This window comes from Dermacentor andersoni, chromosome 8 (genome assembly GCF_023375885.2).
Source record: "Dermacentor andersoni chromosome 8, qqDerAnde1_hic_scaffold, whole genome shotgun sequence".
Lineage (NCBI taxonomy): Eukaryota > Metazoa > Arthropoda > Arachnida > Ixodida > Ixodidae > Dermacentor > Dermacentor andersoni.
In genome coordinates, this window is record NC_092821.1 from 151,166,468 (window position 1) to 151,192,956 (window position 26,489).

Below are 26,489 nucleotides of genomic sequence, written 5' to 3' on the forward strand. Positions count from 1 at the left end.
GGTGAACCAACAAGCAAAACAACAGAATGATGGCACGCCATGCTTAGTCCTACTATGGCAGCAGTGATCCAAGCAAGCCTGTCGCTCGTGGCTGTGGACACAACACATTGCAATTGTTTAGCCACGCACTCAAAAGAAAATATCTAGGGTGGCCCCTATGTGAGCTTGATACTTTGAATGTTCAAAAGTTGCCCCCAACCCCAGTTTTCAAGGAATTGCAAGGACCCTCCAATATTTTTTTTCACATTCAACAGCTTTCAAGGATTTTAAGGAAGTGGACAAACCCTGTTAATATGAGCTTGCCCTGAATACTTGGCACAGTACTTAGCACCTGATGGCTTTGGGCTCCTGATCAAAAGGATCAAGAGGTGGACAGATTCTTAGAGCAGCTGTCTGTGCCTTGGCAATACAGTACTTGACCAATACAAGCATAGAGCAGCAGCATGTGAGGAAGCAATAATTTATTGAGCAAGTGAAGTGGCACAGTGCTGCCAAGCTCAGAGGACAGTAATGATGATTGGTGAAAGGAGTGTTGTACGGCAATTGGAAAACCTAAGTCAGACTCTCCACACTTCACTCAAGAGATGGTGCAGACACGTTTGCAGGCACCTGCACACGATGTTTGCCAGGAACAGAAGACACAACCCACAGTGAAACTGTGACGAGAATCAAGAGCTTGGGAAAGTATGTCCCTACACAAGCACACACATACGCACAGATGCATGTAAATGCACGCAAGTAGTTCCAAACTGGGGCAGTTCACTCTTCTCACTGATGACAAGGAATGGACAACAGTAAAGCAGGCCTCTTCTCACTCGTACTCCAGGATCTGCTTGTGGTAGAACAGTAAATAGCTGAAAAATCAAGAGAACAAAAAGCAGCACAAGTAAAATGGTTTCCAAAAAGTTGAACAGTCAAAGCTTGCAAGAAAGATATTCATTCATTTCACAAATCTGTGAGCAACTGAATTTGTAACTTAAAAGGGGAACTCCACGCTTCAAAAAGTATATTTTACTTCTGAGTAGATTTTGATGAAATTTGTTGAATAGATGTATTTCAATGTACTAAATTAAGATACACCTTCACTTTTATTGTGGAATAAATAAAGTTTTAGAAATTAAGAAAATTCAGTTTCTTTTTACTATTTTACTATTTACTAAACTATATATGGCACACTGTGGTAAAGGTCAAATCAACCAAGGATGATGCAGGTGTCCAATCAAGCAAAAATAAATGCTGTACACCAACCTGGAGCAAAGGCACGTAAAAAAATACATGGGCCAATTCCTGGCTCCAAAGAGCAGGGTCCCCCCTTAAAACACTTCTAGCAGATGCAGAGATGCAACTCCGTCCACTACCAATTTACTTTTTTACAGTAGCACAAAATTTCTGCAAGGAACCTCGTCTCAAGGCTAGTGATGTCACCATTAAGTTTGTCCTTGTCAGAGCTTCTGAAAAGCCTGCACAGGCTACAACTGTCGCCATTCTTTACGTCACACAGCAACACAGAATTGGAAATGAACAAGAGAAGGCCATCCAGTGATCAATGTGCAGTAGACTTCCATTAAGTCGACTCCAGTTAATTCTTTCTTTCTTTTAAACACTGTTTGTTCATTCAATCCCGATTGAATATCACAGCCGGCCCACCCATACATTTATATCGGCCCAAACTTTTATTTAGATCCTGAAATTGGCCTTCGATGGATAATTCAAACTTGGCTAGTCAGCATGTATAAACCTGACCCCAATGGTGATCTCAGTGGCAACTCCGATAGCGGTGTCTGTCTTTCAGGTGCTTAGGGTACCGTAACTGCGCCTAACATGTTATCTGAATGGGAATCTTCTGCCGAAAATTCCCATTCTCGGCCTGCCCCAGAAAGGTTTTAAAGCAAAAACGGTAGCTCACAATGAATTATTACAGTATTTACTCATTTCAAATGTGCACCTTTTTTTCTAAGAAAATTCATTCGAATATTGCTTGCACCTGGCACAAGCACATACAAAACCAAAACCATGTTATGGTGTTTGCATAAGATTACCATCAGAACCAACCTAGCCAGGATCATTGCCACTGCCATCACAAAATGGCAAACATGAATTATGACAGAACAAGTGCTTGCGTCACATAGCATGATGATGACATGCCGTTTTCAGTCTGATTAAGAAACCACATTCAAAGCATTATTTTATGTGTTAGGCTAGTGGCAAGAAGTCGTCCTGCATGTTCTTGGCTTTCTGGAGAATTGCATGCGTCACAAGACTACTGTCGAACTCTAGGTGTGGGCCACTATCCCGTTTGCGATTGTTGTGGAGTCATTCGATAAATGCAGTAAGTCAAACACACTATGGGCTGTATAGAGGAGAACAGCAATAAACTGCTCTTTGACAGTGATGACAATGGACATTAAGTAAATATATTTCCATATTGTGAAGGCAAAGTTAGCTGGTTTCGTCGGAGACGTGCTATGTTTTTCTAGTGAAAAATTGGGAACGTGTTAAATTTCTACTTGGTTTAGGAGCCCTAATGCAATTTCTACGTTAGCTTTCTACTTTGAATACACAAAAAGTGGGTGCACATCCAATTTGGGGACATGTTAGAATCGGGCAGATACTGCCGATTGAATCAGCAGGTGTACTCATACTGCTTTTTCTGAATGCGCAGCGGACATTTTTTCTGCCTTTTTGTTGGTCCTGCCATGGTTGAATTAATGGAAGCCAACTGTTTTCGTACGAGCGCGAATTACAGAAAGCCCAGGCCTTGCCTGGCCCGCACTCTTTGTGCGTGCAGAACTAGAGCTTGAAGGCTGAGGATCGCACATGGTCACACCCTCGAGAAGACATCACTGGGAGACATCACTCGGAGGTGGAATGCTTCTTGCACAGCTATAGTGATTAGTCTGACAGTCTAGAGCAGCATTGCATGGCCACGGCATGTGGATGCATTCACTGTCTGAGCACTAGGCAGCACACTGCAGAGCCGTCGCGAGGTGAATGTGACACACAGTGCAAATGTGCAGTCAGTGTGCAATAATAATGAAAAGAAGAAAATAGCTGATGATTCAAGGGCCTTTAAAAGTGGTGCTTCCATAAAACACTCTTATATCAGCCAAACTTGAAGTCTCGAAATTTGTTATAGGGTAGACAGGTAGACACAGCAATAAGGTTAATCTTATTGGTTTCCTTTAATCACGCAGAAGTCACTGACATAAATATAAATTTATTTAAATTTAGCACACAAAACTACATTATATGCACAACTTTTTAGCACCATAACTTGAATAATAAAAATTAACAAGATTTTTCAGTCTAAGGTTCACCCTTAAATTCACCCTTATAGGTTAATTTACCAAAACAAGTTTTTCCACAACCATAAAAAGGCAGTGACAGAGACAGAGGTTAAAGATAAGCATACGCACCCTTCCGAGTCTAGGACATCCTGCAAGCTGGCCCGCGTGATTAGGTGGTCATCACACTTAAACCAGTGGTCCCGGTGTTGCCGCACGTAAGCCGTGTAGTGGCCTGTCTCAATAGTCCCACTGTGGTTCACTACAGCAAATAGGCAGTACCTGTAAAATGGGGGTTTCTTCAGGGCTGGCTGCTGCAGGACAATGGGCTGCTTAAACTGTTTTCTACCGAAGAAAAGTATTGTCGTCACCAGGAGTTGTACCTTCTTTATTAGTTCTTTCAACATTCTAATTTTCCTGCTTCCAGGAAACTAAAAGCCGTGTGCCTGGAAAGCTCTAGGAATTGGTTAACTTTCACTTTGCTATGGAAAGATCTAAGATTAAGGACAAGAAACAATGGAGAGATGACTTGCACTGTCCTGTTTCCTATGGATTCTTGTCCACAGCCTTTTACTATAGTTGCACATACTGAAGAGACATGCTTACCGTTTGTTAAAAAGCTCATTAGGTTTGAATATACTCCTAAAACATTGCTTTGAAGAGATACAATAACAAGGTGAACATGGCAGACTACCACAGCTCAGCTAATAAATACCTCAGTCACTCATTAAACTTAATGCCAGTTATGACTAGTTCAGCACTACACAGAATTTCAGAGGAAAGAGAAATTGCATACAAGAGTAATGAGAACATGCAAATAAAAAAAATAAAGTACAATGTCAAAGAATACATAATGGCTTTTAGCTAGCACTCCTGCACAACAAATGCCATTATTAAGGAAAGCCGAAGTGATAGATCAGAGCTATATGGTGTCTAAAGAAAAAGCCTTTCTCAAGAATGGAACTTCTGGCTTTCCTATAGAATATCTCCCGGATGTTTCACACAGTACTTTGGCAGTTCTATCCGTGAAATTGTGGAGTCTTCTCTGGAAGTTTTCCAACTGGCATAGCAAGACTTCTGCGGCAATTAGCACAGCTTAGAACTCCTGTTTGAATCATCCTATTCGCTGTTAGCCATTTGAACTGCAGCAAGGTTTGTGTGGAGTAATTAACATTGTAAGTTGATGACATCTTTGATTTTAAAATACCTTTATTGCTTAGTTATAACCAATGAGAATTTTACATAATCTTAGCTAAAGGATTCAAGTAGCAAATACTATTCAGAACATGGTAAGTCAAGATGCACATCAAGTAATGATTCAATAAACTGTAAGCAAGAAACGTGGCTTACATCATGCAATGCAAGGAAAAATTTTAAGAGGTCAGCATTTGATAAGAAAAACAAAAAGAAAGAGCAAAATGCTCTAACTACGCTGAAAGCTCAGGACCCGGTGCAAACAGTTTAACTTGACTGGATATTAACCTCATTACAGCTAAATTATATAAAACAATATCTGGGGCTGATTTTCTTAAGGCTAATTTAGAACAGACAATGCAGCTTCTCTTCTTATAGAACAGCCAATATTTCAGACACAGAAACAGCTCGCTTATAAGACAATGCAAGCATGACAGGCTTTTGAATTGAAAATGTTACTCCTAGCATGTTCATCCAACAATGCACTGCTGTTTGCTATTCCAGTCCACTACTTATTCTGTACTCCTAGCTAGCAAACATTTTACCAGACTTATCTTTGGAAAGGCAGGTTGTGCATGCTGCAGGATGCAAAATCACAAAGTGCATAAAAGTGCCTGACAGTCAACCAAGCAGGTTTGTGAATAGCTGTCATTTAGTGGGCAAGCATTGAGGGGTATTCATTCAGAGCCACCAAAACACGATTGTTTGCGGAAGTGAACAACGTGCAATGCAAAACATGATAAAGACAAGTTCTTTTGCATCCAGGAAAATAGAAGCAAATGATAGAAAGATTTCATACACTGCAAAAACAGTTTACACTCCTTTAGGGCATATCTTTGTCCTACAACAATAATCGTCATCTGTCTTGCTTACATTTCCTTTTGTTAAAGCTCTGCACTCACTACTTACCTGTCAATAATGATATGTAGGTGAAGTATGATGGATTTTATTTACAGGAAAGGTGCTGGTAATGCGCATGCTGATAATGAGCATGCCATTTGTGACTAGCAGGTGATGGGTGTGCAGTGTTAAAGAAAAAAAAGGCATGCAAGATAGATTAAGATTATTATTGTGGCACAAAATATGCCCCAGAGGGCATAAATTGTTTTTAGATTGTAGTTGCATCTCAAACTACACTTTGTTTTGTTGAGGTCATAAAAATTTTAAACCTACAACCACTGCTGTACCTCTATGCCAGTGAAACTCAAAGGACTAAACTAATGCAAGATAAAGGGTCTTCACGGAGGTGAAGTGATCGACAGCAGGCGAACAAGGGAAGCCCTAGACCGAAAGCCGAGGCTTCAATTGCTAGTTTGCACACTGTTGATTACTCAAAGGTTAATCTGTTGGTTAACCCATTGGCTACCAAAGCCGGCGAAATGCCAGGTCCAGCAAAAGGAACCGCATTGCCAAACCCATCGATTTGCCGGGTTGGAGGCATGATTGGCTTAAAAATTTATTTACAGATGACGGGACGGTCAATATACCCTACACTTGATTAAAAATGTTGTCAATAGATGGCTCTACTTGTTCAATACCATGAAGGTTATATTTTTTTATGTTTAAAGTACTTAGTAGTTAATGGAAGTTTGCATAGAACTTATAAGCAGCAAACATAACCGATACAGAGGGCTCTGTTGTGTGCATAATATTTCATAGCCAATGGGTTCAAGTGCTACCACACAGCGGCAGTCTGATGGCACATATGGTGTGGACAGCTCTGTGGCTCACTTGTTGTCGTGGCAGGGCTGAGGAGTTGGATTGGCTGGGCTCGAAGAAGACGTGTCCCGTGCCCCTTTGGAGGATGATGACGATGATGGTGCCCTAGGGCCCGACATGAAAGGGCTCATGTCCAGGTACTGGGGGAAGCTGATGAGCGAGGAGATCTTCTTGTGGAAGCGCGACGAGTGCTCAAAGCGCTTCAGGTGAAAGCTGCACACCACGGGCAGCTGCTTCATGGTCAGCTGCTTGGTCGACTCCTGGTAGCTCTCGCACCGCCCACACCGGATCTTCGCAGAACTGCCCAGGTGCTCGGGACGGGTGAACCTGGCAACAGCCACAGAGCACACAGATTTACCTAATGGCTTTTCTCCATTACTTTATCCAGCCTGACTTTTGCAGTAATTCTGTGTTACAGAGATGAAAAAAAGGATGCAAAATTTTGGGACTGGCACAGTGATCTGAACAAAATCCTGGCTCCAATGTTCTAGCGGCCATTACTTATGAAGCACTATTTTTTTACAAGTATAATGTGATAAAAAGCATAACAAAGGTGTAAGTAAAATATGAAAAATAGATTAGGTGTAACACTTCACGAGTAATCATTCATTTTATTTGATGAAAATGAAAGTTTACATCCACTAAAAGTGGTCACAGAGAAAAAACATAGGCAACGACTGAGAACACATATGGGTTCCTTAAAAAGAAAGCTTCACAGTTCAAGCTGCCCTGTCCAGTGACTCAAAACCAGTGCCACTGCTTTGGTACTGTACACAATTACATTTTCTCTTCACAGGAACTACTTGCTGTTTTGAGACATTGTTACATTTATGGCAGTCATTTTAGGTCTTGCATATTTCACCACTTCCCAGCATTTCTTAAGTAGCTTGAATCCAGCATTATGTAAACAAAGTTAAGCATTCCCAGTGAAGCTCACGTGCAGCTGCAGTGTTCCACAATGCCTGAAAAGCATTGCTTTTTTTATCTAGCATGGCTTTATACCAAGCACATTTTTTTTCAACTGCCTGAGGTTCTGGATGGTTCAATACAGTGTAGTGCTGCTTTCAAGGCTTAATAATACCAAAGACAAATATTGTAATCAGTATACAAGTAAAAAAAAAAAAAGGTTAGAAAATCACAGTGGAACATATGATTACAATAACTAAGGTGTTTGGTGTCCTGAGGTCTGACAACCGAACACCATAGGTCTTAAAACAGCATCTTGCACCATATTTCTTAAATATTCTTTCCCTTTACAAGCTTGGCTAATGTTAGTTGGGACACCCTATGTGTTGACCTTCATGTGTGCCCTGTTGTAGAAAAGTAAACGGCAGCTTGCAGTTGCTGACCTGTACTTTGAAAGCAAGGTGCACATGCAATTTCTTTGTGCTGCTGTTTTCTTGTTCCCACAGCTGGAACAAGTCCTGCACCGATCCTTCTGTGCTGCTATACCGCTGTTTGTGTTGTTGCTTACAGATGCACAAAGGCTACCGAGACAAATTTTAATAAGCAACATCTAAACCCTTCTTTCCCCGCACTACAAGAATACTCAAGGATCACAGCACCTCACACTTAATGAAAATCAACACTCAGTAGCTCACCTTTCTAGACAGTCCAAAAGAGAAGTTGGTTCTGAATCTTCTGCCTCTGTAAGAGCAAAGCAAAGCATAATTTCATTTTCATCTTCATTCTTCTTATTCTTCCACTTTTTATTTAAAACAACATGCTGATCCTTCATGAAAAACAATTATTGCTGCGCAGAAAATTATGATTAAAAAGATACACAAAGAAAATTGAGAAGAAAGGCCATGCTGAAACCATGCAATGTGGGAACTGATGGACTTGAAGCTTCTTAACACCTTCCGTCACACACACTCAATACAGAGGCGCTGGTGCTCTCACAGTGCAGGTGTATGTGCCGAGAAGTATGAAATGCAATGCTTGATATTCATAGCACCTGCACCCTTTCCAACATCATCATCAATTGCACCTTCCAATCGAGACATCGGTAAATCCCCTTTGCGATTACACTGAACAATATGAACACCATTTGTGGCCTATAAACAAGCACCACTACGTGAGTGCTTCCTCTCCAAAGTCCTCCATGCTGCTTCACATCTGTTCTAACCTAATCTAACCCAACCTAACCTAAACAGCGAAATGTACAAATATCATTTGCAATGCATAAACCAGCACCACTACACAAATGCTTCTTCTCCAAACTCCTCCATGCTAACGTCACAGCTGTTCTTCATGCTTTCCATCTCTGTGCCTCAGCTGCGTGGGAGGCCCTCGCCAACAACATCTATTCGTTGAGACTGCATCTTCCTCGGCGTTCCGAACGCCGAGGAAGATGCAAAGAGGCTAAGTCCCTGCGCTGCAGCTGAGTGACCGTAATATGATAATGTGATAGCATTATCAAAATAGGCCTGCATTACAAAATACAGTAAAACCCTTGCAAGGACACATTCTACACTGCTGTCATGATTGACCCTTCAAGTCACCACCTTTGTTTACAGCCTATGGCACTGACCCAGTTTTGATTACGCTGCTTCCAAGATTGACCCAGTTTGCTCGACGAGAACACAATGACATACCAAACCCCAGAGGAGGTAGGCAGAGAAAGCTTCACTTCGAAAATAAGACTGCACACCCAGAAGTGTGCTTGAAATCAAGATTGATTTGGGTGCAGAGAAAAGGCAGCTCACCTGGGGAGGAATTGTGCTGCTGCTGGTGGCTACTGGGTCCCAAGTCTAGGGAGATGTCCCAGAATGGGTCAATGGTTGTGGACACACCCCTGCAATATGAAAAAACACAAATTGGCTTCAAAACAAAATTGGGGGAAGGATGAGATTACATATGCTAGAACCAAAACCTTCTTCCCCCCCCCCTCCCCCAGCTTGCAGCAGAATCGTGCAGCACTGCGCATGACTTTCCAAAAGTACTCTTGGCTTAAACCCTTGAAACACTATGCCTGAGCATACTCATCTGGCTGCCAGTTCAGACCCCTGGTTACGCTCAAAATAATTCGTCAATGTGAAACATACGTGGACTGGCTTGACCATCTACTCAGAAGTTGGATGAAGTAAAATTTTATGCTAGGCTTTGTTTTTTTACAACAGATGACGTGACAAAGATTATATACTGTCATTGTTGCTTGCATCTCATTTTGAAAGATGCCAAACCGACGCAAAAGAAGCCTGCGGATTTTTTTAATGATGCAGAAATTCAAGATCTTCTGAACTCTGATTCAGAGGACTTCGATGTACATTGATTATGTCTTCAGAAAATAACGACAGTGACAAAGAGGTCACATGGTGCCTTAGGATTACTAATTAGGCTAATCAAGATCTTTATTTAGCATAAGCTTTATTTTTGAATTTTCAGTTAAAGAATTTATAAAATGTTCAGGAACATATCACCAATAAATAGCATTTGAATTCAAATTCCTCCAACTGTATTTGTCACACTGTGTGAGGACACTTGGCATCCAAAGGATTAATACCAAATGGTATCACTTCCAGTTAGCCTGTGAATTATATATGCCAGATTCTACGAAGTAGATGCACATGACTGCTGGTTGTGCTGGTATGGTGTGCCCAAGTAGGTTTGCTCTCCAAATCTCAGCAGGCAAATTTAGTATGCTGCACAGCAGGCAGCAACCAATTTGCAAGCTTCTTAGCAGTTTATCATCACTTGACTTGCAATGCAGCTGTCAAGTACTTCAGGGTTAATCTGCTTGGGCTAAAGCCAGGCCAGACAAAATCCTATTATTCCATGGTTAAGTCACCATATATGGTGGTGAATTATGAATTGAAGTTAGAAAGGAATGAATGTTAGCACATAAGCACACTAAAAAGTCCTTGAGTGTGTGTGCATATGTGAATATGTTACACGCAATAGTCTGTTGAGGACTTGTGATCGTCATTTATATCAGCACACCACCCTTCCCTGCCAACATCAGCTTTCTTTTCTATCAATTTCCTTCCTTCCACTTCCAATAATACCTCCTTTATCCTTGATAACAATGATATCACCTACAATAATCACTTGTAAGGTGACTGAATAAAGTTCAGTCAGACATTCACTAGTGAAGAACAAGTGAGTTACAGATAAATGAATCGAATATCACCCAGCAACTCACTTGCAGGACTGGCACACCACATCTGACTGCAGCCCTCCTGTGAAGATCTGATCAATGATACAGTTGCAGTGGTGAGGATTGGTAGTGGACATCCCATTGGTGCCTGAAGTGCAAGCATTACACTTCAGCTGCCACTGGCAGCAATGCGCACTGAACAGGACACTCTGTAGCATGCTACACTGCCAAGTTTGACCACGTTACCACTGAACAGTGGCGAATTTCCAGGGTAGAGTAGTGCAATACAAGTATTCATGCTACAGAAGAGCAGGAAACCAACCATGCATATCTGGTTCTCTAGTTGCATGAATGTAATGAGAGCTTTTTGTTCTAATGCATATGTGTGTGTACCCACATGGAAGACACTACAACACACATATACTTGAAAATAAACACCATCTATGTAGTATGCTGTCATTGCTGTCACCTATCGACAACATTGGTCAAGACAGCTCAAGAAGCTGTTAGCGAACGATCCCGGAACACTTGCAACAAGAACTTGCTACTCTGAGTTAGTCAATTCCGCATAACATTTCATTCACATGCAACCCTGAAAAATAGAAGCTGCACTCAAAATTTTGACATCACAAATGCTTTCGTTGCTCAGGTGCAAGTAGGCACTCTTGTTGCAGTGACACAGAACCATGCAGCACTTGTCTTGCAAGCTGACCTTTGCAATGCCGGTGAAGCACATCTAGTGTGGCGATGAAGAACTCGTGAGCATCTTGCTGTTCATAACCAGCCAAGTGGCGCGCATGTGTCCAGACCAAGTGGAGAAGCCGGTACGGAATGTGGGGGCTTGACTTGCCACAGTAGAACTGCGTAGACGGTGCAACAATGTAGCAAACCATAATTCGCACAGCTTCAGAAACTCTTCCGAGTGTCAACTTCAAAATCTCGCAACTCTTTTCATAAGGTAGACAGAGCAATTAAGCTGTTCATATTGCATTACATGAATTGTTCCAACGCCTTTGATAGCATGTTTAGCGAAATATAGCTGAATAATGTTTTGCAGACCTTTTTAGTTACTTTTGTGCTTCAATGCATAAAATGACATTTAAGAAAACTGTAATGCCAATGCATTACTTCACAAAGTTCAGGAATTAATCTCGAAACTGGTGTCATCATGAGAATTCGTTCCTAGTGGATCTACCTTGCGAACTCCACGGCTAGAATTTACAAACTGCAATATGGGCCATAAGGTACTTAGTTAAAAACTTAATTAGCGAAATTTTGTTCATTAGTTCATTATGCATTTCAATTTCTTGTGCAATAATTGGAGCAGACCAACTCATGAACTATAATTGTGCTATTTCTCAAAGGCAACCTTTCAACATTTTTGGAAGTGTTTGCTGAAACATCCGGTACATTCATTACATGTTGATACTGGTGAGAAACAGATTTACTCTGCTACAGACAATAATTCATTATGCACATGTTTGTTACATCAAGGTTCTACAGTGTTTGCATGCTAGGTGAGCACTCTGATATTCATGCTGTCACATGAAAAACATCTGGACACCACTGCAGCAACAAGTACAATGCCCCATTGCAGAGTGCCTACAGCATCAAAAATAGGCGTGAGTGAATACACAAGCAAAAGCTGTGGCATATTTGATATTTCACAATGAAAAGGAAAGACTATGCAAAGGCTTGCAGGAGGGTTTCACTGCTGAAGGGCAGACAGAATGTGGCCAAGTTCAAACATACACTACACAGGTTACAGCAGTTGAAAGCCCCACAGCCCTGAACAATACGGACAAAATGATAATTTCAATACATCATAATGCCACATCCATCTGACAAGGTAAAAAAATTATTTACGTTGTGTCCTGTTCCTTACAGCAACAAAACATTATTTGAAGCACATTTAAGTAACATCAATCAGAAGTTGACAATAGCAGCTAAGATGGGTTCATGTGCACATTTAAGGCAAGAAAAATAATAAGGGAACCCCAACTTGCAAACATGCAGACTGGCCACCATCAGAGTGAAAGGCAGCCACTTCACCTCTTGGAAAAGCCTTGACATTTCACAGACAAGACACATGGAAGGGTCATCGCGGAACTGGCAGACGTGCCGGTCAGCAAGGAAGTAATCTCGCAGCAGTGGGGTGTGCGTCAGAGCTTGCACAATGCAGTTCATGAAGCACGTGTTGCCAAGGTTGATCAGCCCCCGCAGGCCTGGTGGAAAAATACATTGACCGCAAGGTTGAGCCTCTCTACACAACACACAAGCAACAGTTCACTAATGAAAAAATATATATTTTAGCTCACTATTAGTTCACCAGTATATATAAATAACCAATGTTGCTACTTGGGCTTGCTAATGATACATTTGAACAGGAAATGCTGCGAAATTCTACGAAAGGACGAACAAACTGGACACAACCAATCAGTAGTATTGTTTTAATAAATGGGTAAAAGGAGTTAGTAAATGATGGGCCACAGGCATCGTAACTGTTTCACTCCTCATGGGGCACCTGAACTGTCCCCCAGCAGTGGGGAAGATATGGAGGTGAAGAGAAAAGATAGAGAAGGGAAGGAAATACATCTAGAGAAAAGTGAAAAGAGGGGAAAACTACAGTAGAAAAGAACTACATTACTATACATAAAATATACATGAAAAAAAAAAGAAGTCTAAATACCCAGAAATGTATGTGCAACAGCGATTCACAACACGGCGTATGCCTGCTTGCATGTATGTATGTGTGTATTACGTACATACATACGTATGTGCATATGCATGCATGTAAGTGTGTACATACATATGTGTATATGCATGTATGTATGCATGTATGTATGTATGTATGTATGTATGTATGTATGTATGTATGTATGTATGTATGCATGTATGCATGTATGTATGTAGTTGCAGCCAGTTCTCGAAAAGCACGCATATTATAGTGTTAAAGAAAGAAGAGCTGTTGCTCCTAGCAGCAGAGCTCAGTATGGAGATTAACCATAGGTTAAGGAAGCTCCAAATTCGTAAGGCGATTGACAAAGTGGGTTTCGGTGAGGACAAGCTCACAGAGGCCTGGGAAAAGATATGTCGCGGAAAGGAAGAGAAGGAGTGCGAGAGGATAGAAAGAGCTCAAGAGAAGAAGCGCGAGATAATGGAGCAAGAAGAGGCAGCATGAAATTGAGCTCACAGAAATAAGACTAGAAATCTTGAGATTAAGGCGCAGGGCACCGACACAAACAGAAAGCATGAAAATGACGAGTTTGCTTCAGCCCTACAAAACAAGACGATGACATCGGTGTCTGCCCGAGTAATTTTGAACAGATTTGTGAGAAGCGATCATTTCACCAGGACACATGGCCGGAGGGGTTGTTTGAGTTGATGCCGGGAGAAGTTCCACAGGTCGTAGTTCGCCTGAGCGAGGCCGTGGCAGACAAGTACAGATTAGTGAAGGTGGGTTTGCTCTAAACTCTCTAAATTCAAGTTCTCTGTAGAGGAATGACGGGAGGAACAGATTTCCTCGAGTGAAATTCAGGAAGAAGGTGTGGTGCTGTGTTATGATGCGGAACACAGTGCAAAGAAAGAGGATGAAACCGCAAGCTCGGGAGGCATAGCTAAGCCGGAGGAGGAAATCCTTGCGATTTCCTTGACAGGAATTCAGAATGAGGAGCAGGCACTGTGTTGCGACGCGGAACACAGTGCAGAGAAGGAGGCTGAAGTAGCTAGCTTGGGAGACGAAGTTCAGCTGGAGGAGGAAATCTTTCCGATTTTTCCTCCCCAAATTCAGAAAGAGAGTCAGGCGCTGAATTACGATAAAGAACTCGGTGCGAAGAATGAGGAGGAAACAGCTAGCTCAGGATGCTCAGTTAAGTAGGAGGACGAAATCTTTGATTTCCCCGACAGAAATTCAAGAAGTTGGTCAGGCAGAGGAGCCACTAACGGAAATAAAAGAAAGGCACTCGGAACTGACAACCAGAAACAGTCCGAAGAGAAAGAGGCGACACAAATTCAGGATTGCAGCAGAGAACCTCGAAGAAACAAGGGACCAGAGAAACTGGTTCTGTTTATCAGGAGTTTCATTTACTGAGACAAGGCTGAACCCAAATGCATGAATACAAAACCAACCAACCATAAGGATCGTGTTCTGTTTAAGAGACAGTTCTGTTTAAGCGATTTCCATTTATCGAGATTCCACTGAATATATATAGTACAAAGGAAGTGAGAATCTGCCGGGATTTGGTAGTTGAGCAGGCACTTGTAGGTTGAGGACACATGTACGAAAAAACTGATAGTTTATTTCCTACGTTTCAGCTGGGGTCGAGCCTTTTTCAGGGAATATATGTAGATATATATCTGTGCATATGTGAATATATATAAGCGTTCATGCATGAATGTAGATATGTATATGCACTTATCCTTCTATCTTAATTTTTTTGCCGGTGTCAACAAATGTATCAGTTCGTTCTTTTTTCCTTTTTTTTTTAAATTGGTTCAAGTGCAGAACCAGCACTATTACGCAAGTGCACCCGATTTTCCGCACTGTACCACATTTACTCACATAATGATCACACTTATTTGTCAAAAAAAGTGACGCAAATTCAGGGGTGCGATCATTATGCAGGTTAAATTTTCCCCGAAAAGAAAAAAAAGATTTTTTCATCCTGCAGCAAATGCGGGATGCAATGTTTGCAACAGGTCAGCAAACAGGCGGCTGCCGCTGTAACAGTACGGAACATCAAAACAAAAATGGCGGCCAGCGGAGCAAGCCGAACTCGATTCTTTTTCTTCTCGTGAATACATTACGTGCATTGAAACAGTTTCTTCCGTATCATAAATGAATAATATTGTTGATATCGGCAAGTTTGCGGCAATAACGTAGCCATGTCCACTTTGAGGGGACAGAAACAGAGATGGGCACGCTTAGCTGCCAGTGACATAGAAAAACATGGCGGGCATGCTGCGAAAACTGCGGCATTTGTCTTCACTGCTATCCTAGTACGGCTCGTTTCCGCTAAGGGTGGGTGAATATCTTGGCTGTGTTACAAGTGTCAGCTGCTGCTTCGCTAAGCTGCTTACTAAATTTCTCGTACATTTTCTCCAAGTGCAGCAAACAAAGAAGCACAGTCAGTGAGCCGAGCTAATTAACTTGCAAAGGTTTTAGGCTTCCCCGTGCTTTGTTTTCACTTGAGCATCACAACACAGATTAACTCTTTGATCTGTATTGTTCCATAAAACGCTTTGCATTATCGCCTTTCTAGTTTGCCCTGAAAAATGAACAATTATAATCCCATGCATTTCTAGTCATCAGAGAATCAAGCTGCTCCAGAGAGCACTTTTGCTGCTTGCCGGTAACTAAAAGTCTGGACAAACCAGACAAACAATGATGCCAAGCATTTCATTGCATCAAGTGTACAAAAAAAAAAAAAAAGATGTGCTAGTACTGCAAAATTTCAGTGAAAACAACGCAGCAATAAGAGCTAAATATAACAAAGTAGAATATAAAAACACAGGTGACTTTACAGACCTATGTAGGAGTTGTTAGCAATGCGCTTTCTCCGTGGATTCCGACGAAGCAGGTCCAACTCGAAGTTGCTGGGTTCCCAGTGCTGGTAATACTCTTGGAGACCTGAATTCAAGCCAGTTCCAGGTGCAACCACATGTAGAGTTGGTGTGCCACAGAACAAAGGTAGCAGTTTCATAATTCCCCTCACTCATAGCATGCCACCTTGCAAGAGCCATTTAAACCTATTCAAGTATATTGGCCAAAGTGGATGCTGCATCACTGAAAGGTTAAAAGAGCATGCGTGGAACGTGAAAACAGAAGAGAAATTGTCTAATCTGGCCCGGCGTTGTGTAAGATATGTTTGTGGAGCAATGTTTCAAGACAATGGGATTTTGTTAAAAAACAGATGCCTACGAAGTTATTGAGGCTTTACATATTAAAAGATATAAATGTGCTAGTAGGCCATCATTCAGCATGCATGGGAAAGAACTTGCATATCCCAAAAGAAGCTGCCATTGACTTGCGCAGTTGTGATGTGAAGTTGTGACGTGTGCAGTGATTGTATCTTTTTGGTTTTGTTGGTGGGGTTACCTTGTCTTGATTTTCCTGCATGGGGCTATCTTGACTTGACACGCACCTCAGCGTACAACTTGTGATTTTTCATGTAACATATATTCGTTGATTTTTCGAATTAAACTTCGTTGCGAGTCCAGTGAAGTGTCATCCTCCTTTCTTTGTTTTTGTGTTTGTGCACTGGTTTTCACAATGCAGTCATATCTACTCGCTCAGCCTACTGTGCTTCTACCATTCAAATCTGCACCCAACCAACATTATTTGCCATTAACAGATGCCCTCCTTGTATCAGCTGGGGATGCACAACACATGGTTTTTGTAGAGCCTGGGCAGTAATATCTCAAGCAAGTAGTGACCATCACAGCATGTGAATGTGCCTTGTGATGCAATGTACGCACCCTAGTGAATGATAACATCACTTCGGTTTTACAACCTTACATCTCTACAATTAAAGCAAGTAGGCTGAAACACTTTCAACTAAGTGCACTCATAGTAAACAAAACTAGCAACTTAGTTGCTGCATTTATCACAACCTGAACTATGAAAAAGAAGAAAGAAAGCAGAGAACACACCACCCAGTGTTGGTAACGAAGTTTTTGTTCACCTTTACGACAAATTTACCTTTTCATATCCTTTCAACTAATATACACTGCATGCATTTATGTTCACTGTACCTAACTGTGCTATAACACTTTGCGAGTGCCACTGTCGAAACTATTGATACATGAATAAATAAAAATATAAGTAACAAGCTTCGTCTTACCAAGTAGCCTGGCACAACGACGCCGATGTTTACGGGCCATGGCTTCAAGTTCACGATCGTACACATAGTCGACGCATGTGAAGCAGTATACCACTCCATACGAAATGTCAACAGCTGAAAAGTTCAACAAAAGAAGTTCATGTCAGTACAGTTTCAGCAAGCTCAAACACCCATCTTAGTTTGAGAAACAATAACTTATTTCGGCCTCATCACACTTTCAATGTAAACAAGTTAACATCAACAAGCATTAAAAAGCTTTCACACATCTAGTGCACCTCTTGTGGAATTGTCTCAGACTGCGCTCACCAAGGCGCCACTACTCCTCAAAAAGCCACTCACCAAACTACCAAACGCAGATCCCTGTCTGACTTAACCAAGCACAACAAATTATACATGCTCACATAACTTGCATGCTTGCCATGTTGATGCCACAGGGCAAACTTTCAAATTAATAAAACGAACTAAAGAACAAGCACATTTCTTAACTCACAGTCACAACGACTAAAAAAAAGTAATGTGTCACTTATTCATATTGAATGCCTGCATCCAGGTAAGTTAACTAATTTAGTCCAGAATTTAGTCCAGAAATAGAACACCGTGAGCTTCGTTCCCTGGACATTATACACGGCGCCAGTGCAGCAATAAAGATTGTACACGTGCCTCTTTTCCCATTCATGATGGCAGGGATCTTCTCTGCTAATTTTCTGTCAAAAACCTGAAAGCTTATCCTGCGTAGAAAAAGCAACCTTGGCTCTAGTCTTTCCTGCAACCCCTTTCTACAAAGAGATAGCTCCTGCATGGGATGATGGTCATGCATAACAATGCCAACCTGTCCAGTTTCATCCTTGTTGTATTTTCTGTCTGTTTCACATCCGCTAGGCAAGCTTTCAGCAATGGCAGAGAGCACCACCCTGTGTGGAATGCGTGGCACTCTTCAGCTCGAGCACTTGCATACGAGGTGGTGGGGGAAGTACGAAAGGGCTGCCAGCAGGCAGGATGTTGAGATACCCCATTTTATAATTTCTTAAGTGCTTTAGAAGGAGACTTCTTTTAGCAAGGAGCACACTGCCAACACTTATAGCTGTTCATGTAGATTCTCACAAATACAACAGGTGACATTCCCTCTGCTCCCTTACCCATTTCACACATCAGGTATAACATGCCTCCCCCTCCCCAACCCCCTTATTAAATATTTTTGGCCTTCTAAAGTAAATTAAGCAGACCTTCCAACTTTAGAACTTCTGAAATGCTGCAGCAAACCCAAGAAATACTAAAATTTGATGATAAAGATTGTTTTGCTACTCAAGATGCTGATAGCTTATTAAGGATTTAGGATTCACAAGCACTGTTCTGATGAAATGCTGTGAACAGACACTCCGCTCTAATGTCTCAGCCAGAATGACCTATGTCATAGACAAGATCTTTATGCATGACATTCAAATAATGACTACCAAAACTTGCACTGCCATTATAGATTGGCTTAGTGTTGGTGTCGCTACTACAGAGTTAGGGCTATAAGTTAGGGAGTTATAACTGAATTCCAAAAAATCAGGATGAAAAACTAGCCAGTAACTGTACTTGTATCTTTTTAGTGACCTAAAATACTCAAATGAAAAATAATAAAATTACTATGTCAACAATGACAACTGCATGCATGTTCTGTGATTGTATCTTTTTGGTTTTGTTGGTGGGGTTACCTTGTCTTGATTTTCCTGCATGGGGCTATCTTGACTTGACACGCACCTCAGCGTACAACTTGTGATTTTTCATGTAACATATATTCGTTGATTTTTCTAATTAAACTTCGTTGCGAGTCCAGTGAAGTGTCATCCTCCTTTCTTTGTTTTTGTGTTTGTGCACTGGTTTTCACAATGCAGTCATATCTACTCGCTCAGCCTGCTGTGCTTCTACCATTCAAATCTGCACCCAACCAACATTATTTGCCATTAACAGATGCCCTCCTTGTATCAGCTGGGGATGCACAACACATGGTTTTTGTAGAGCCTGGGCAGTAATATCTCAAGCAAGTAGTGACCATCGCAGCATGTGAATGTGCCTTGTGATGCAATGTACGCACCCTAGTGAATGAGTCAACTACTAAACTACTATACTATGTCAACAATGACAACTGCATGCATGTTCTTTAAAATATGGCACTTTACATTAAAATGGTCACACGTGTAAAAGATGGCAAGTATGAATGAAAGGAAAATATATGAGGACACCTAAGCACTTCTTACGAGTTGTGAACAATGCTGAGGGATCCTTCAAGTTATGGACTCTTCGCAGGCAAGCGAATGTGTTGACATGCATGTCTAATGCCTCCCGATAGCACAATACCGATGAACTTTGATCCGTGACATCGTACTACCTTGCCCGACTGTCATAGAATAATGGGGACGCTGCTGAGTAAGCTGTGGCGATTTTGACGTCTCTGCTTTCATCACGCCTGGCTTGGCAATGCAAATTTCGGTCCAAGTAGCACGATGTCACAAAGCAGAATGCAAAGGCCTGCTTTCTAGGAGGCAATGGTTAGCCCAGTGGGTAAGACACTTGGTTTCTCAGTGTGGGGTCATAGGTTCGAAACTCCCTACTGCGAATGTCTTCCCTTTCGAATTCATTCAGTCTTTTACAGCAAAGCTGTATATGGCTAGGATCTGGAAAAAATTGTGTGTGTCTATCGAGCCATTTAGATAGAGAATTTCTCCACATACATGGGCCGATCCTGAAGATAGTGCAATACCGGGCCGACCCGCGGCAGAGGTGAAGCAGGCTTTAATCACTCCGCCAACTTGGAAAAAGAAGTTTAATATCTTAGGCCCAAATACAAACCGTATCAGATATTAAGCTGATAAGAACAGATACTACACTTTGACCCGCGTCGGTCATGTCTAGTTTCACACCGCCCTCTCTTTGTTGGCGTTCTGGGCGCTTGTGTATCTCCTTTCCTTTCCTTCCTCTCTCCCATGGTGGCGGTCGCTTAAGTGCGCTGCCCATCAGGACTGCGATGTGGAAAGAAATGCGAACCATCCGTGGGGCCCCAATTCCGCAAACTTGGAACCTTTCACCAGCGCAATGGCCAGGTTTCAGAGGGAGTTTGTGGGGAAGCAATTTTGTGTGGCCTGTGTCGTGTGTGACTGCTTGTGGTTTTCGAGTGACTTCACGACCCTTACTTTACTGCAAGACGTTAACCAACGCACGATCGCCTTTGCTACGGTGAAGCAGTGTGCGCCCTCGGAGTGCGGAGAGGTGCATGTCTGTTCTACGTGCCGGGATTCGTTTTAAAGGGTGTTGTGCTGCGTTTTGCAACAATACATGGATATGTATACCCCCGGTGCCTCATCATCTTCCGAGGCTTAACATCGCAATGGACATTTCACCATTAAGAGGCCCACATATACAGCTTTGCTGGTCATCCACCTTCACTGAGTAGAATGGCACTCAGTTTTTTGTTCAATAATTTCTTTATGGCAATTACCCAGGCAAAGTTAGAATAGAGGTGAGAGCTTGCACGGACAAGGAATGTGCAGATAGCACAGGCTACCGAGAGTGAGAGTGACGCGTCATTGCGGTGACGCATTCTCCCTTCATGCAACACCTGCACAAATAGCAGGTGTTCCCTTTCGCTCGCTCTGCTTCATTGAGGTGTGCACGTGACGTGGTGTCGCAGCCAATGGGAATTTAAGTGCCGTTTCGCTGCTACAGATGCCAGCTTTTTCACTCAATGGGCCATTTGATGCTTTTGCATCAAAATTTTAATGTAATGTTAATTCCCTAGTATAAAGTGCGTTTCAGGGTGCACACGTAAATCAGGAACATACCACTACAGACAACACAGTGCCAACACTCTACTTTCAACCTCGGACTGTTGTGCTTTATCCTGTACCAGGATCATCCAACTTCACAATTTCAGGCCTGTACAACTGTGTGAGCTTCATGTTATTCACATATCCCTTCCTACCAGATGTAATTTCATTGCCCATAGCACTTCACTCAGAAGTCTGAAAGAACTAAAACCATGTTGTATGACTTCTTCATTTTCAGTTTAAGGAACACTAAAGAGAAAGACTGAAAATGCTTTGGAATGATAAAATATTCTTTGAGCATGCTATTTTTGTTATTTTTTAGTAAAGATAATTACTACAGCACAAAATGAAACTTGAAGTTCTATTTTCTAATTTTGCACCGGAACCCCGGCTCCTTGTATGTCAGCGTGACATCATAGAATTAGTTTTTAATGCACGAGTGTTATTAGGGTACTTCACGTACTTTCTCAATCAATCAATCAATCAATCAATCAATCAAATGTGTTTATTGAAGTGCCCAAGAACAACCTTGAAGATCTTGGTGCTGGCGCACTCGCCAAAACAATGCACAGGAAGAACAATGCAAGCTCACACACACATACACATGTGCGCACACATAAAAAAAATTATTCTGTAGATACACATTTTAACAGAGCATAAAATGTGTACACAAAGAGAATACAAAGCAAAAGGAAGAAACAGAAGAAAGGATTACAGAATGATGGAACACACAACAGATATGAGAGTTTTTGTTCAGTTATTGAAATACCTCTGCAACTCCGTTCAGAAAAATATTAAAATTAGGCATGGCGATATTAAGGCACTTTGAATGGGTGTTATTTGTCACCTGCACTTTATATAGTGTCACAAAAATCTGGAAGCTTAAAGGAGCGCTGTTTCCTTGTGCCTTTATGCGGAATGTAAAAGCGCACATTAGAAACGAAGTGCGAGCAGCAGATTTTTCCACGTATTAATTTGTGAAGAAAAAGAACATCCAATTTATTGTGTCTACAGGTGATGGTAGGTAACATGAGTGTCTGTGTTAGCTCTATGGAGATGGAAGGCTTTTGACAGAATCGACGTTTAAATATAGATGCAAACTTCTCTTGTACATTTTCGAGAAGTTCACAATTTGACCTATAATAATAATAATAATAATAATAATAATAATAATAATAATAATAATAATAATAATAATAATAATAATAATAATAAAAGTAATAAGAAATAACTTAGTTTATATATTCTTGCTTTATTTTGCCACTGTGATGCAATTACAAAATTTTTCTACACTTGCCAAGTTCAGTCTTGGCTCCTTCAGGAATGTAATGCAGTCTACATTTCCCGATAAAAAATTAACTGGGCCCAAGCAACAGTTGTCATAATCCATGGTGTCACAGCAAGGTGGTGTGGGAACTTTCAGACAATGTTGCCGCATGCCTCTTGGTTTTGTGCCTTTTCTGGCTTACCAAGCATCCTCTTACAGTAAGAGTGGCTTTTTTTGGCACCACAGAAGGGTAATTTGCTAACACGAAACAACTTACTGTTCTCTTTAGTGTCCCTTTGAGGTGATGTGCTGTGCCTGCTTGCAAGTGCAAAATTGTTGTAATGGTACTTGATGTTATTGAAATGTGGTGGCAAGCATTCGAAAGTGACAATTCAGTGACCATAGAGAGTAATTTCCAAACACACACCCCTTTTATTTTACTTTTTTTGTTAGAACCAGATAAAAAAAATTTTGGCACACTGTTTTATAGTTGCACAGTTTTAAACAAAAACTGCAATGTGTTCCTTCTTTAGTTCTTGTCTTGTTATGCTAGTAGTAATCATGCCTTATTATAACATTACCCTTTTAATGTCTTTATTCTCTAGTTAATATACTATTCAAAAAGCACCACATGCAATCGAAAGCATTTCCCAGACTTAGGAAAATGGTGTTTCAGAAGCTCTTTAAAGTCTGCAGGGAAAAAAGTATTCGACTTCTATACTTGTGAAGACTACTAATGGAGATTGATGTAGGTACATTGCATCAATGTAGGCTTGCACAGCTCATGACCAATAGAGCTTATTCAGGTCATATACTGCAAATAAATTAATGTTGGTGCTTACCTAATAGATGCTGATTGGCCCGAGCATGCTCGTGAATATGCCGGTTCCCGTAGCAGCCAAAGTACACACACTGGAGACATGCATGAAGCCGAGGACCTCTTGCATGGCAAGTGTGACAACTGCAGAGTTGGGCCTGTATATTGCACATTCAGGTCACACCCATTAAAACGGACAAACAACAATCACAAAGCAGCATTTTTTTTTTTTTTTTTTGCAATGCAGAGCATTTAAGAAGCATTGCTGCTGAAATCCTGTTTGGAAATGGTCATATTCGACTTACAATTATGCGATCACACAGTAACGCCTCACACTTCTATGGCCAATGACACCAGTGGAAAGCCAGAGATATCTGGTAACAGCCTTCAAATATTCTTTAAGGTACTTAATGTAAAGTGACTCAGTGTATAAAAAGCTTTTTAAATTCTGAAATTAGCACACAGTGAAAGGAACTAAAGAATTTGGCATAACTTATTCATGAGGAGGACTGGCAGGCAGAGCTCAGACAAACGTGCCGACGGGCAAGAGCATGACCTGCTTGGTCGTCTGCCCTATGTTGCTCCGAGAGCCTAGAAGCAAACGCTACAACGTAAGAAATGCCACAGAGCTGCCGCATGAATAGCCTCGCTACTTCATAGGGCACGTGTAAATTTCGGTGAGGGGTTAACATAATTACTGATTGCATTAAACGACCTCTAGCCACAGACGCTTGTAGTAGCGATAAAGATAAAACTTGCATCAGGTACCTCAACTACGCAGTTTCACGAAACACGTCGCATAAATCCGCAGCTAGGCTTTCGCGTCGCAATTTGAGCGCATGGACACATCAACCGTCTCATGTTTTGAAAGAGTGTGGTGACATATAAACAAGACATACAGCACTCGCTTACGTCACTGCTCTTTCGCTTGCGAGCCTGAACTTGACCTTGCGCCGTTTTTTCAGCTGAGCGGGTTCGTCACGAACGCTCGACGTAGTCATGTGCTAATTAAGACGTGGGTCGACCAGCAGCTACGGAAAGCAGAACCATCCGTCGGAAACGCTGGCGCTATGCCGCATTCATCGACCGCTGTAAGCAATGAAATTGTAATTTCACGAGCGAATTGAGGGTTCACAAACAGCACTTATGCCCGCAGATGTGGCTTTGGACAAAAGCATCGCTGACCGCTGGGACATTAATGCTGCGTTTGACGAAAACATGCGCTGAAATCGCAGCCGGTTCCTTTAGCGAGCCCAACAACCCGATCGAATGGCTCAAAAAAGGCTGCTTGACGGAACGTTACCTTCGTCGGAAGGATAAGGGTTTCGTGGTGCGTCATCACCTACCTTTTTCACACGGGCTTCCTTCGACACGCAGCAGACGAAATAAGAGTGGATGAGCCCGTACGCTTGAGTGCCCTTGGTTTCCTTGAGAGTTGTCAAATGCGGACAGCCATGTGCGCTCATTTTTGGTCGCCAACAGAGCGGCCCTGCGGTCGGACAGCTGTTATATTCTTAGCGACTCGCAGTTTCGTTCAAAGAGCGGAAGGACGCTGACCCGGCGTCTGCAGATACGACAGCCGGCCAACAAAAGAGGGAGGCCGGTTCCAATCCCTACCTCACTGGAGAAGTGAGAACAGGAGCGGGTTCCCGGCGTCGCCGGCTCATGCGATGCTTCGCTTTTTGTGTTGTTGTCCCTTTAATATTCTCTGCATGCTCTAGCAAATTGGCTCTAGACTCTAGCATCACCTGCTGACGTCTGAAACCACTGAAGCTGCGCACGGATCAGTAACAACGTTTGCTGTAATATGTTACGTCCTGCCACCTGACGGAATTCGATGTTGAAGAAAGAGAATTGCGGGGCCCGATTTTTATCAATCACATATATAAAGCAACTGGCCGCAGGTGGGATACGAACCCACATGGTTCTTTATTCTATGCCCACGTCTTCGCATTACGCGTGCGACATTTCTCTGTGGCTCCTTACGATATCGTAGAGAAAGAAATTGTAGTGCGGTCACGGCGCGCTTGTTTCAGCCATAGAAACTTATGTTTCAGCTTTTGTCGAACGCTATCGAAAGCTTCGGCGCTTTCAGGCGTAGTTTATATGGGTGTTCTGTGGCATAGTCGCGACTGGCGCTCCCACACATGACGAGTGGGAGACGAAGACGAAAACTTCCAACCCGCAAGACCAGATACGGTTGGCGGAATGGGCCGATAGCGTCGCGGCAAAGCAGACGCCACGCTAGCCCACACCGCTGGGAAGGAAAACTCCACTCAAACTTCACAATAAAAGTTTCCTCTCTCTCTCTGGCGAGCACAGGAAGCGAGAGGGTTCCGCAACAAACGCACATCCACAGCGTGTCATAAATGTCTTACCAGGTACATTTAAGGGAAAGGGCGCACGTCTCCGCTTACCTTCAAGTGAAAGACCGCGAGTTTATGCCTACGCACGCGCTTACGAACGCTTGTGCGTACATTGTACAACTCGAGAATATTTTCGCGACCACATCACGCTCGCGCCTCCCCTCACCATAGGCGTACTCCACAACAGCAAGAAGACGTTTTTGACGAGTTGTCGCAGTGCTCAGCGAAACGTGCACTTTGTGAACATGCCTGCTGAACTTTCCTACAGTATATTGCATAGAGAAGATTGTGTCCCCTAGTCTCGCAACATTTAATCGTAGTTTTTGTGCCTTCTTCGCTGCATTCAACTGCTGCCTGAAAATAGCTGCCACCAAGACAGACACAAAGCTCGTCCAGACAACACCTTATATATAGGGTGCCCCACATAACTTGAGCCAAACATTAAAAATATGCAAATGCCATCCATGTAGCTGGACAGAACCAAGTTAACAATGCTTGCTGTCGCTTGGAGATACTCAGATTATTTTTCATTCTGCTGAATTAAATAATTAACCTTAATTAATTGACTTCTCAAATATAATAAATAGATGAAAGGTGTCACTGAGAAAATTGTAGAGCAACATGAAAAACTCTCGGTATAGCTTTCTGTTGCTCAATACGTGCTACATAAAAGTGTTTTTTCAAGCATGAAAGAAGCCCATGAATACACGCAAAGTGCCTCAAGCAGCCAGTTGTGCAGCAAATCTTGCGTGTATTAGCGGGCAGATTGCAGATTTACGGATGATTTTGGTTAAGGCTTTTCAGGAACAGTCTTCTTTAGACTGTGTGGTACAGCGTGAAGCAGGACAGGGGACACAGGAACAAACGAGGACAAGTGCTCGTCCTTGTTTTTGTCCCCTGTCCCGCTTCGCGCTGTACCACACAGTCTAAAATGGAAAACCAACTAGCCCGAACCATCACCCTTCTAAGTTTCAGGAACACTCATAAACTTAAACATACTTGTTTCATTCAATATGTCTTTGGCAGCCAACAGAACTGCTGGCAAATACTGGGATCATTTAATGCCCATAGATGACTGTATGTACTAGAACTTCA

At 42.1% G+C, this 26,489-nt stretch overlaps 1 protein-coding gene and 1 pseudogene across 2 annotated transcripts; both read right to left on the reverse strand.

Annotated features, from left to right (window-relative positions):
• Positions 1-444: 444 nt before the first annotated feature.
• not (ubiquitin carboxyl-terminal hydrolase nonstop) lies at positions 445-24,760 on the reverse strand. Of its 2 annotated transcripts, XM_050173406.3 has the most exons (13): positions 24,646-24,759; positions 24,375-24,517; positions 23,054-23,186; positions 17,139-17,252; positions 15,824-15,925; positions 12,349-12,521; positions 11,009-11,156; positions 10,342-10,444; positions 8,906-8,994; positions 7,799-7,844; positions 6,210-6,524; positions 3,417-3,566; positions 445-854 (listed from the first exon to the last, which is right to left on the reverse strand). In XM_050173406.3, the coding sequence occupies exons 2-13, from the start codon at positions 24,492-24,494 to the stop codon at positions 812-814; spliced, it is 1,536 nt and encodes a 511-aa protein (XP_050029363.1). In that variant the 5' UTR covers positions 24,495-24,517; positions 24,646-24,759; the 3' UTR covers positions 445-811. The 2 variants fall into 2 exon arrangements, with proteins under 2 accessions (XP_050029363.1, XP_050029362.1); XM_050173405.3 differs by having other exon boundaries at positions 24,375-24,760.
• On the reverse strand, positions 19,848-20,027 carry LOC126526086 (U2 spliceosomal RNA; annotated as a pseudogene).
• Positions 24,761-26,489: the final 1,729 nt, after the last annotated feature.

Bases quoted from the DNA above. Each gene is read 5' to 3' on its own strand.
- not (XM_050173405.3), bottom strand. From the start codon at position 24,494: ATGAGCGCACATGGCTGTCCGCATTTGACAACTCTCAAGGAAACCAAG. The intron at 17,253-23,053 runs GTAAGCACCAAC...TGAACTTTTCAG, and splicing joins GGCCAATCAGCATCTATTAG to CTGTTGACATTTCGTATGGA. The intron at 7,845-8,905 runs GTGAGCTGCCTT...TTGCTCTTACAG, and splicing joins GCAGCACAATTCCTCCCCAG to AGGCAGAAGATTCAGAACCA.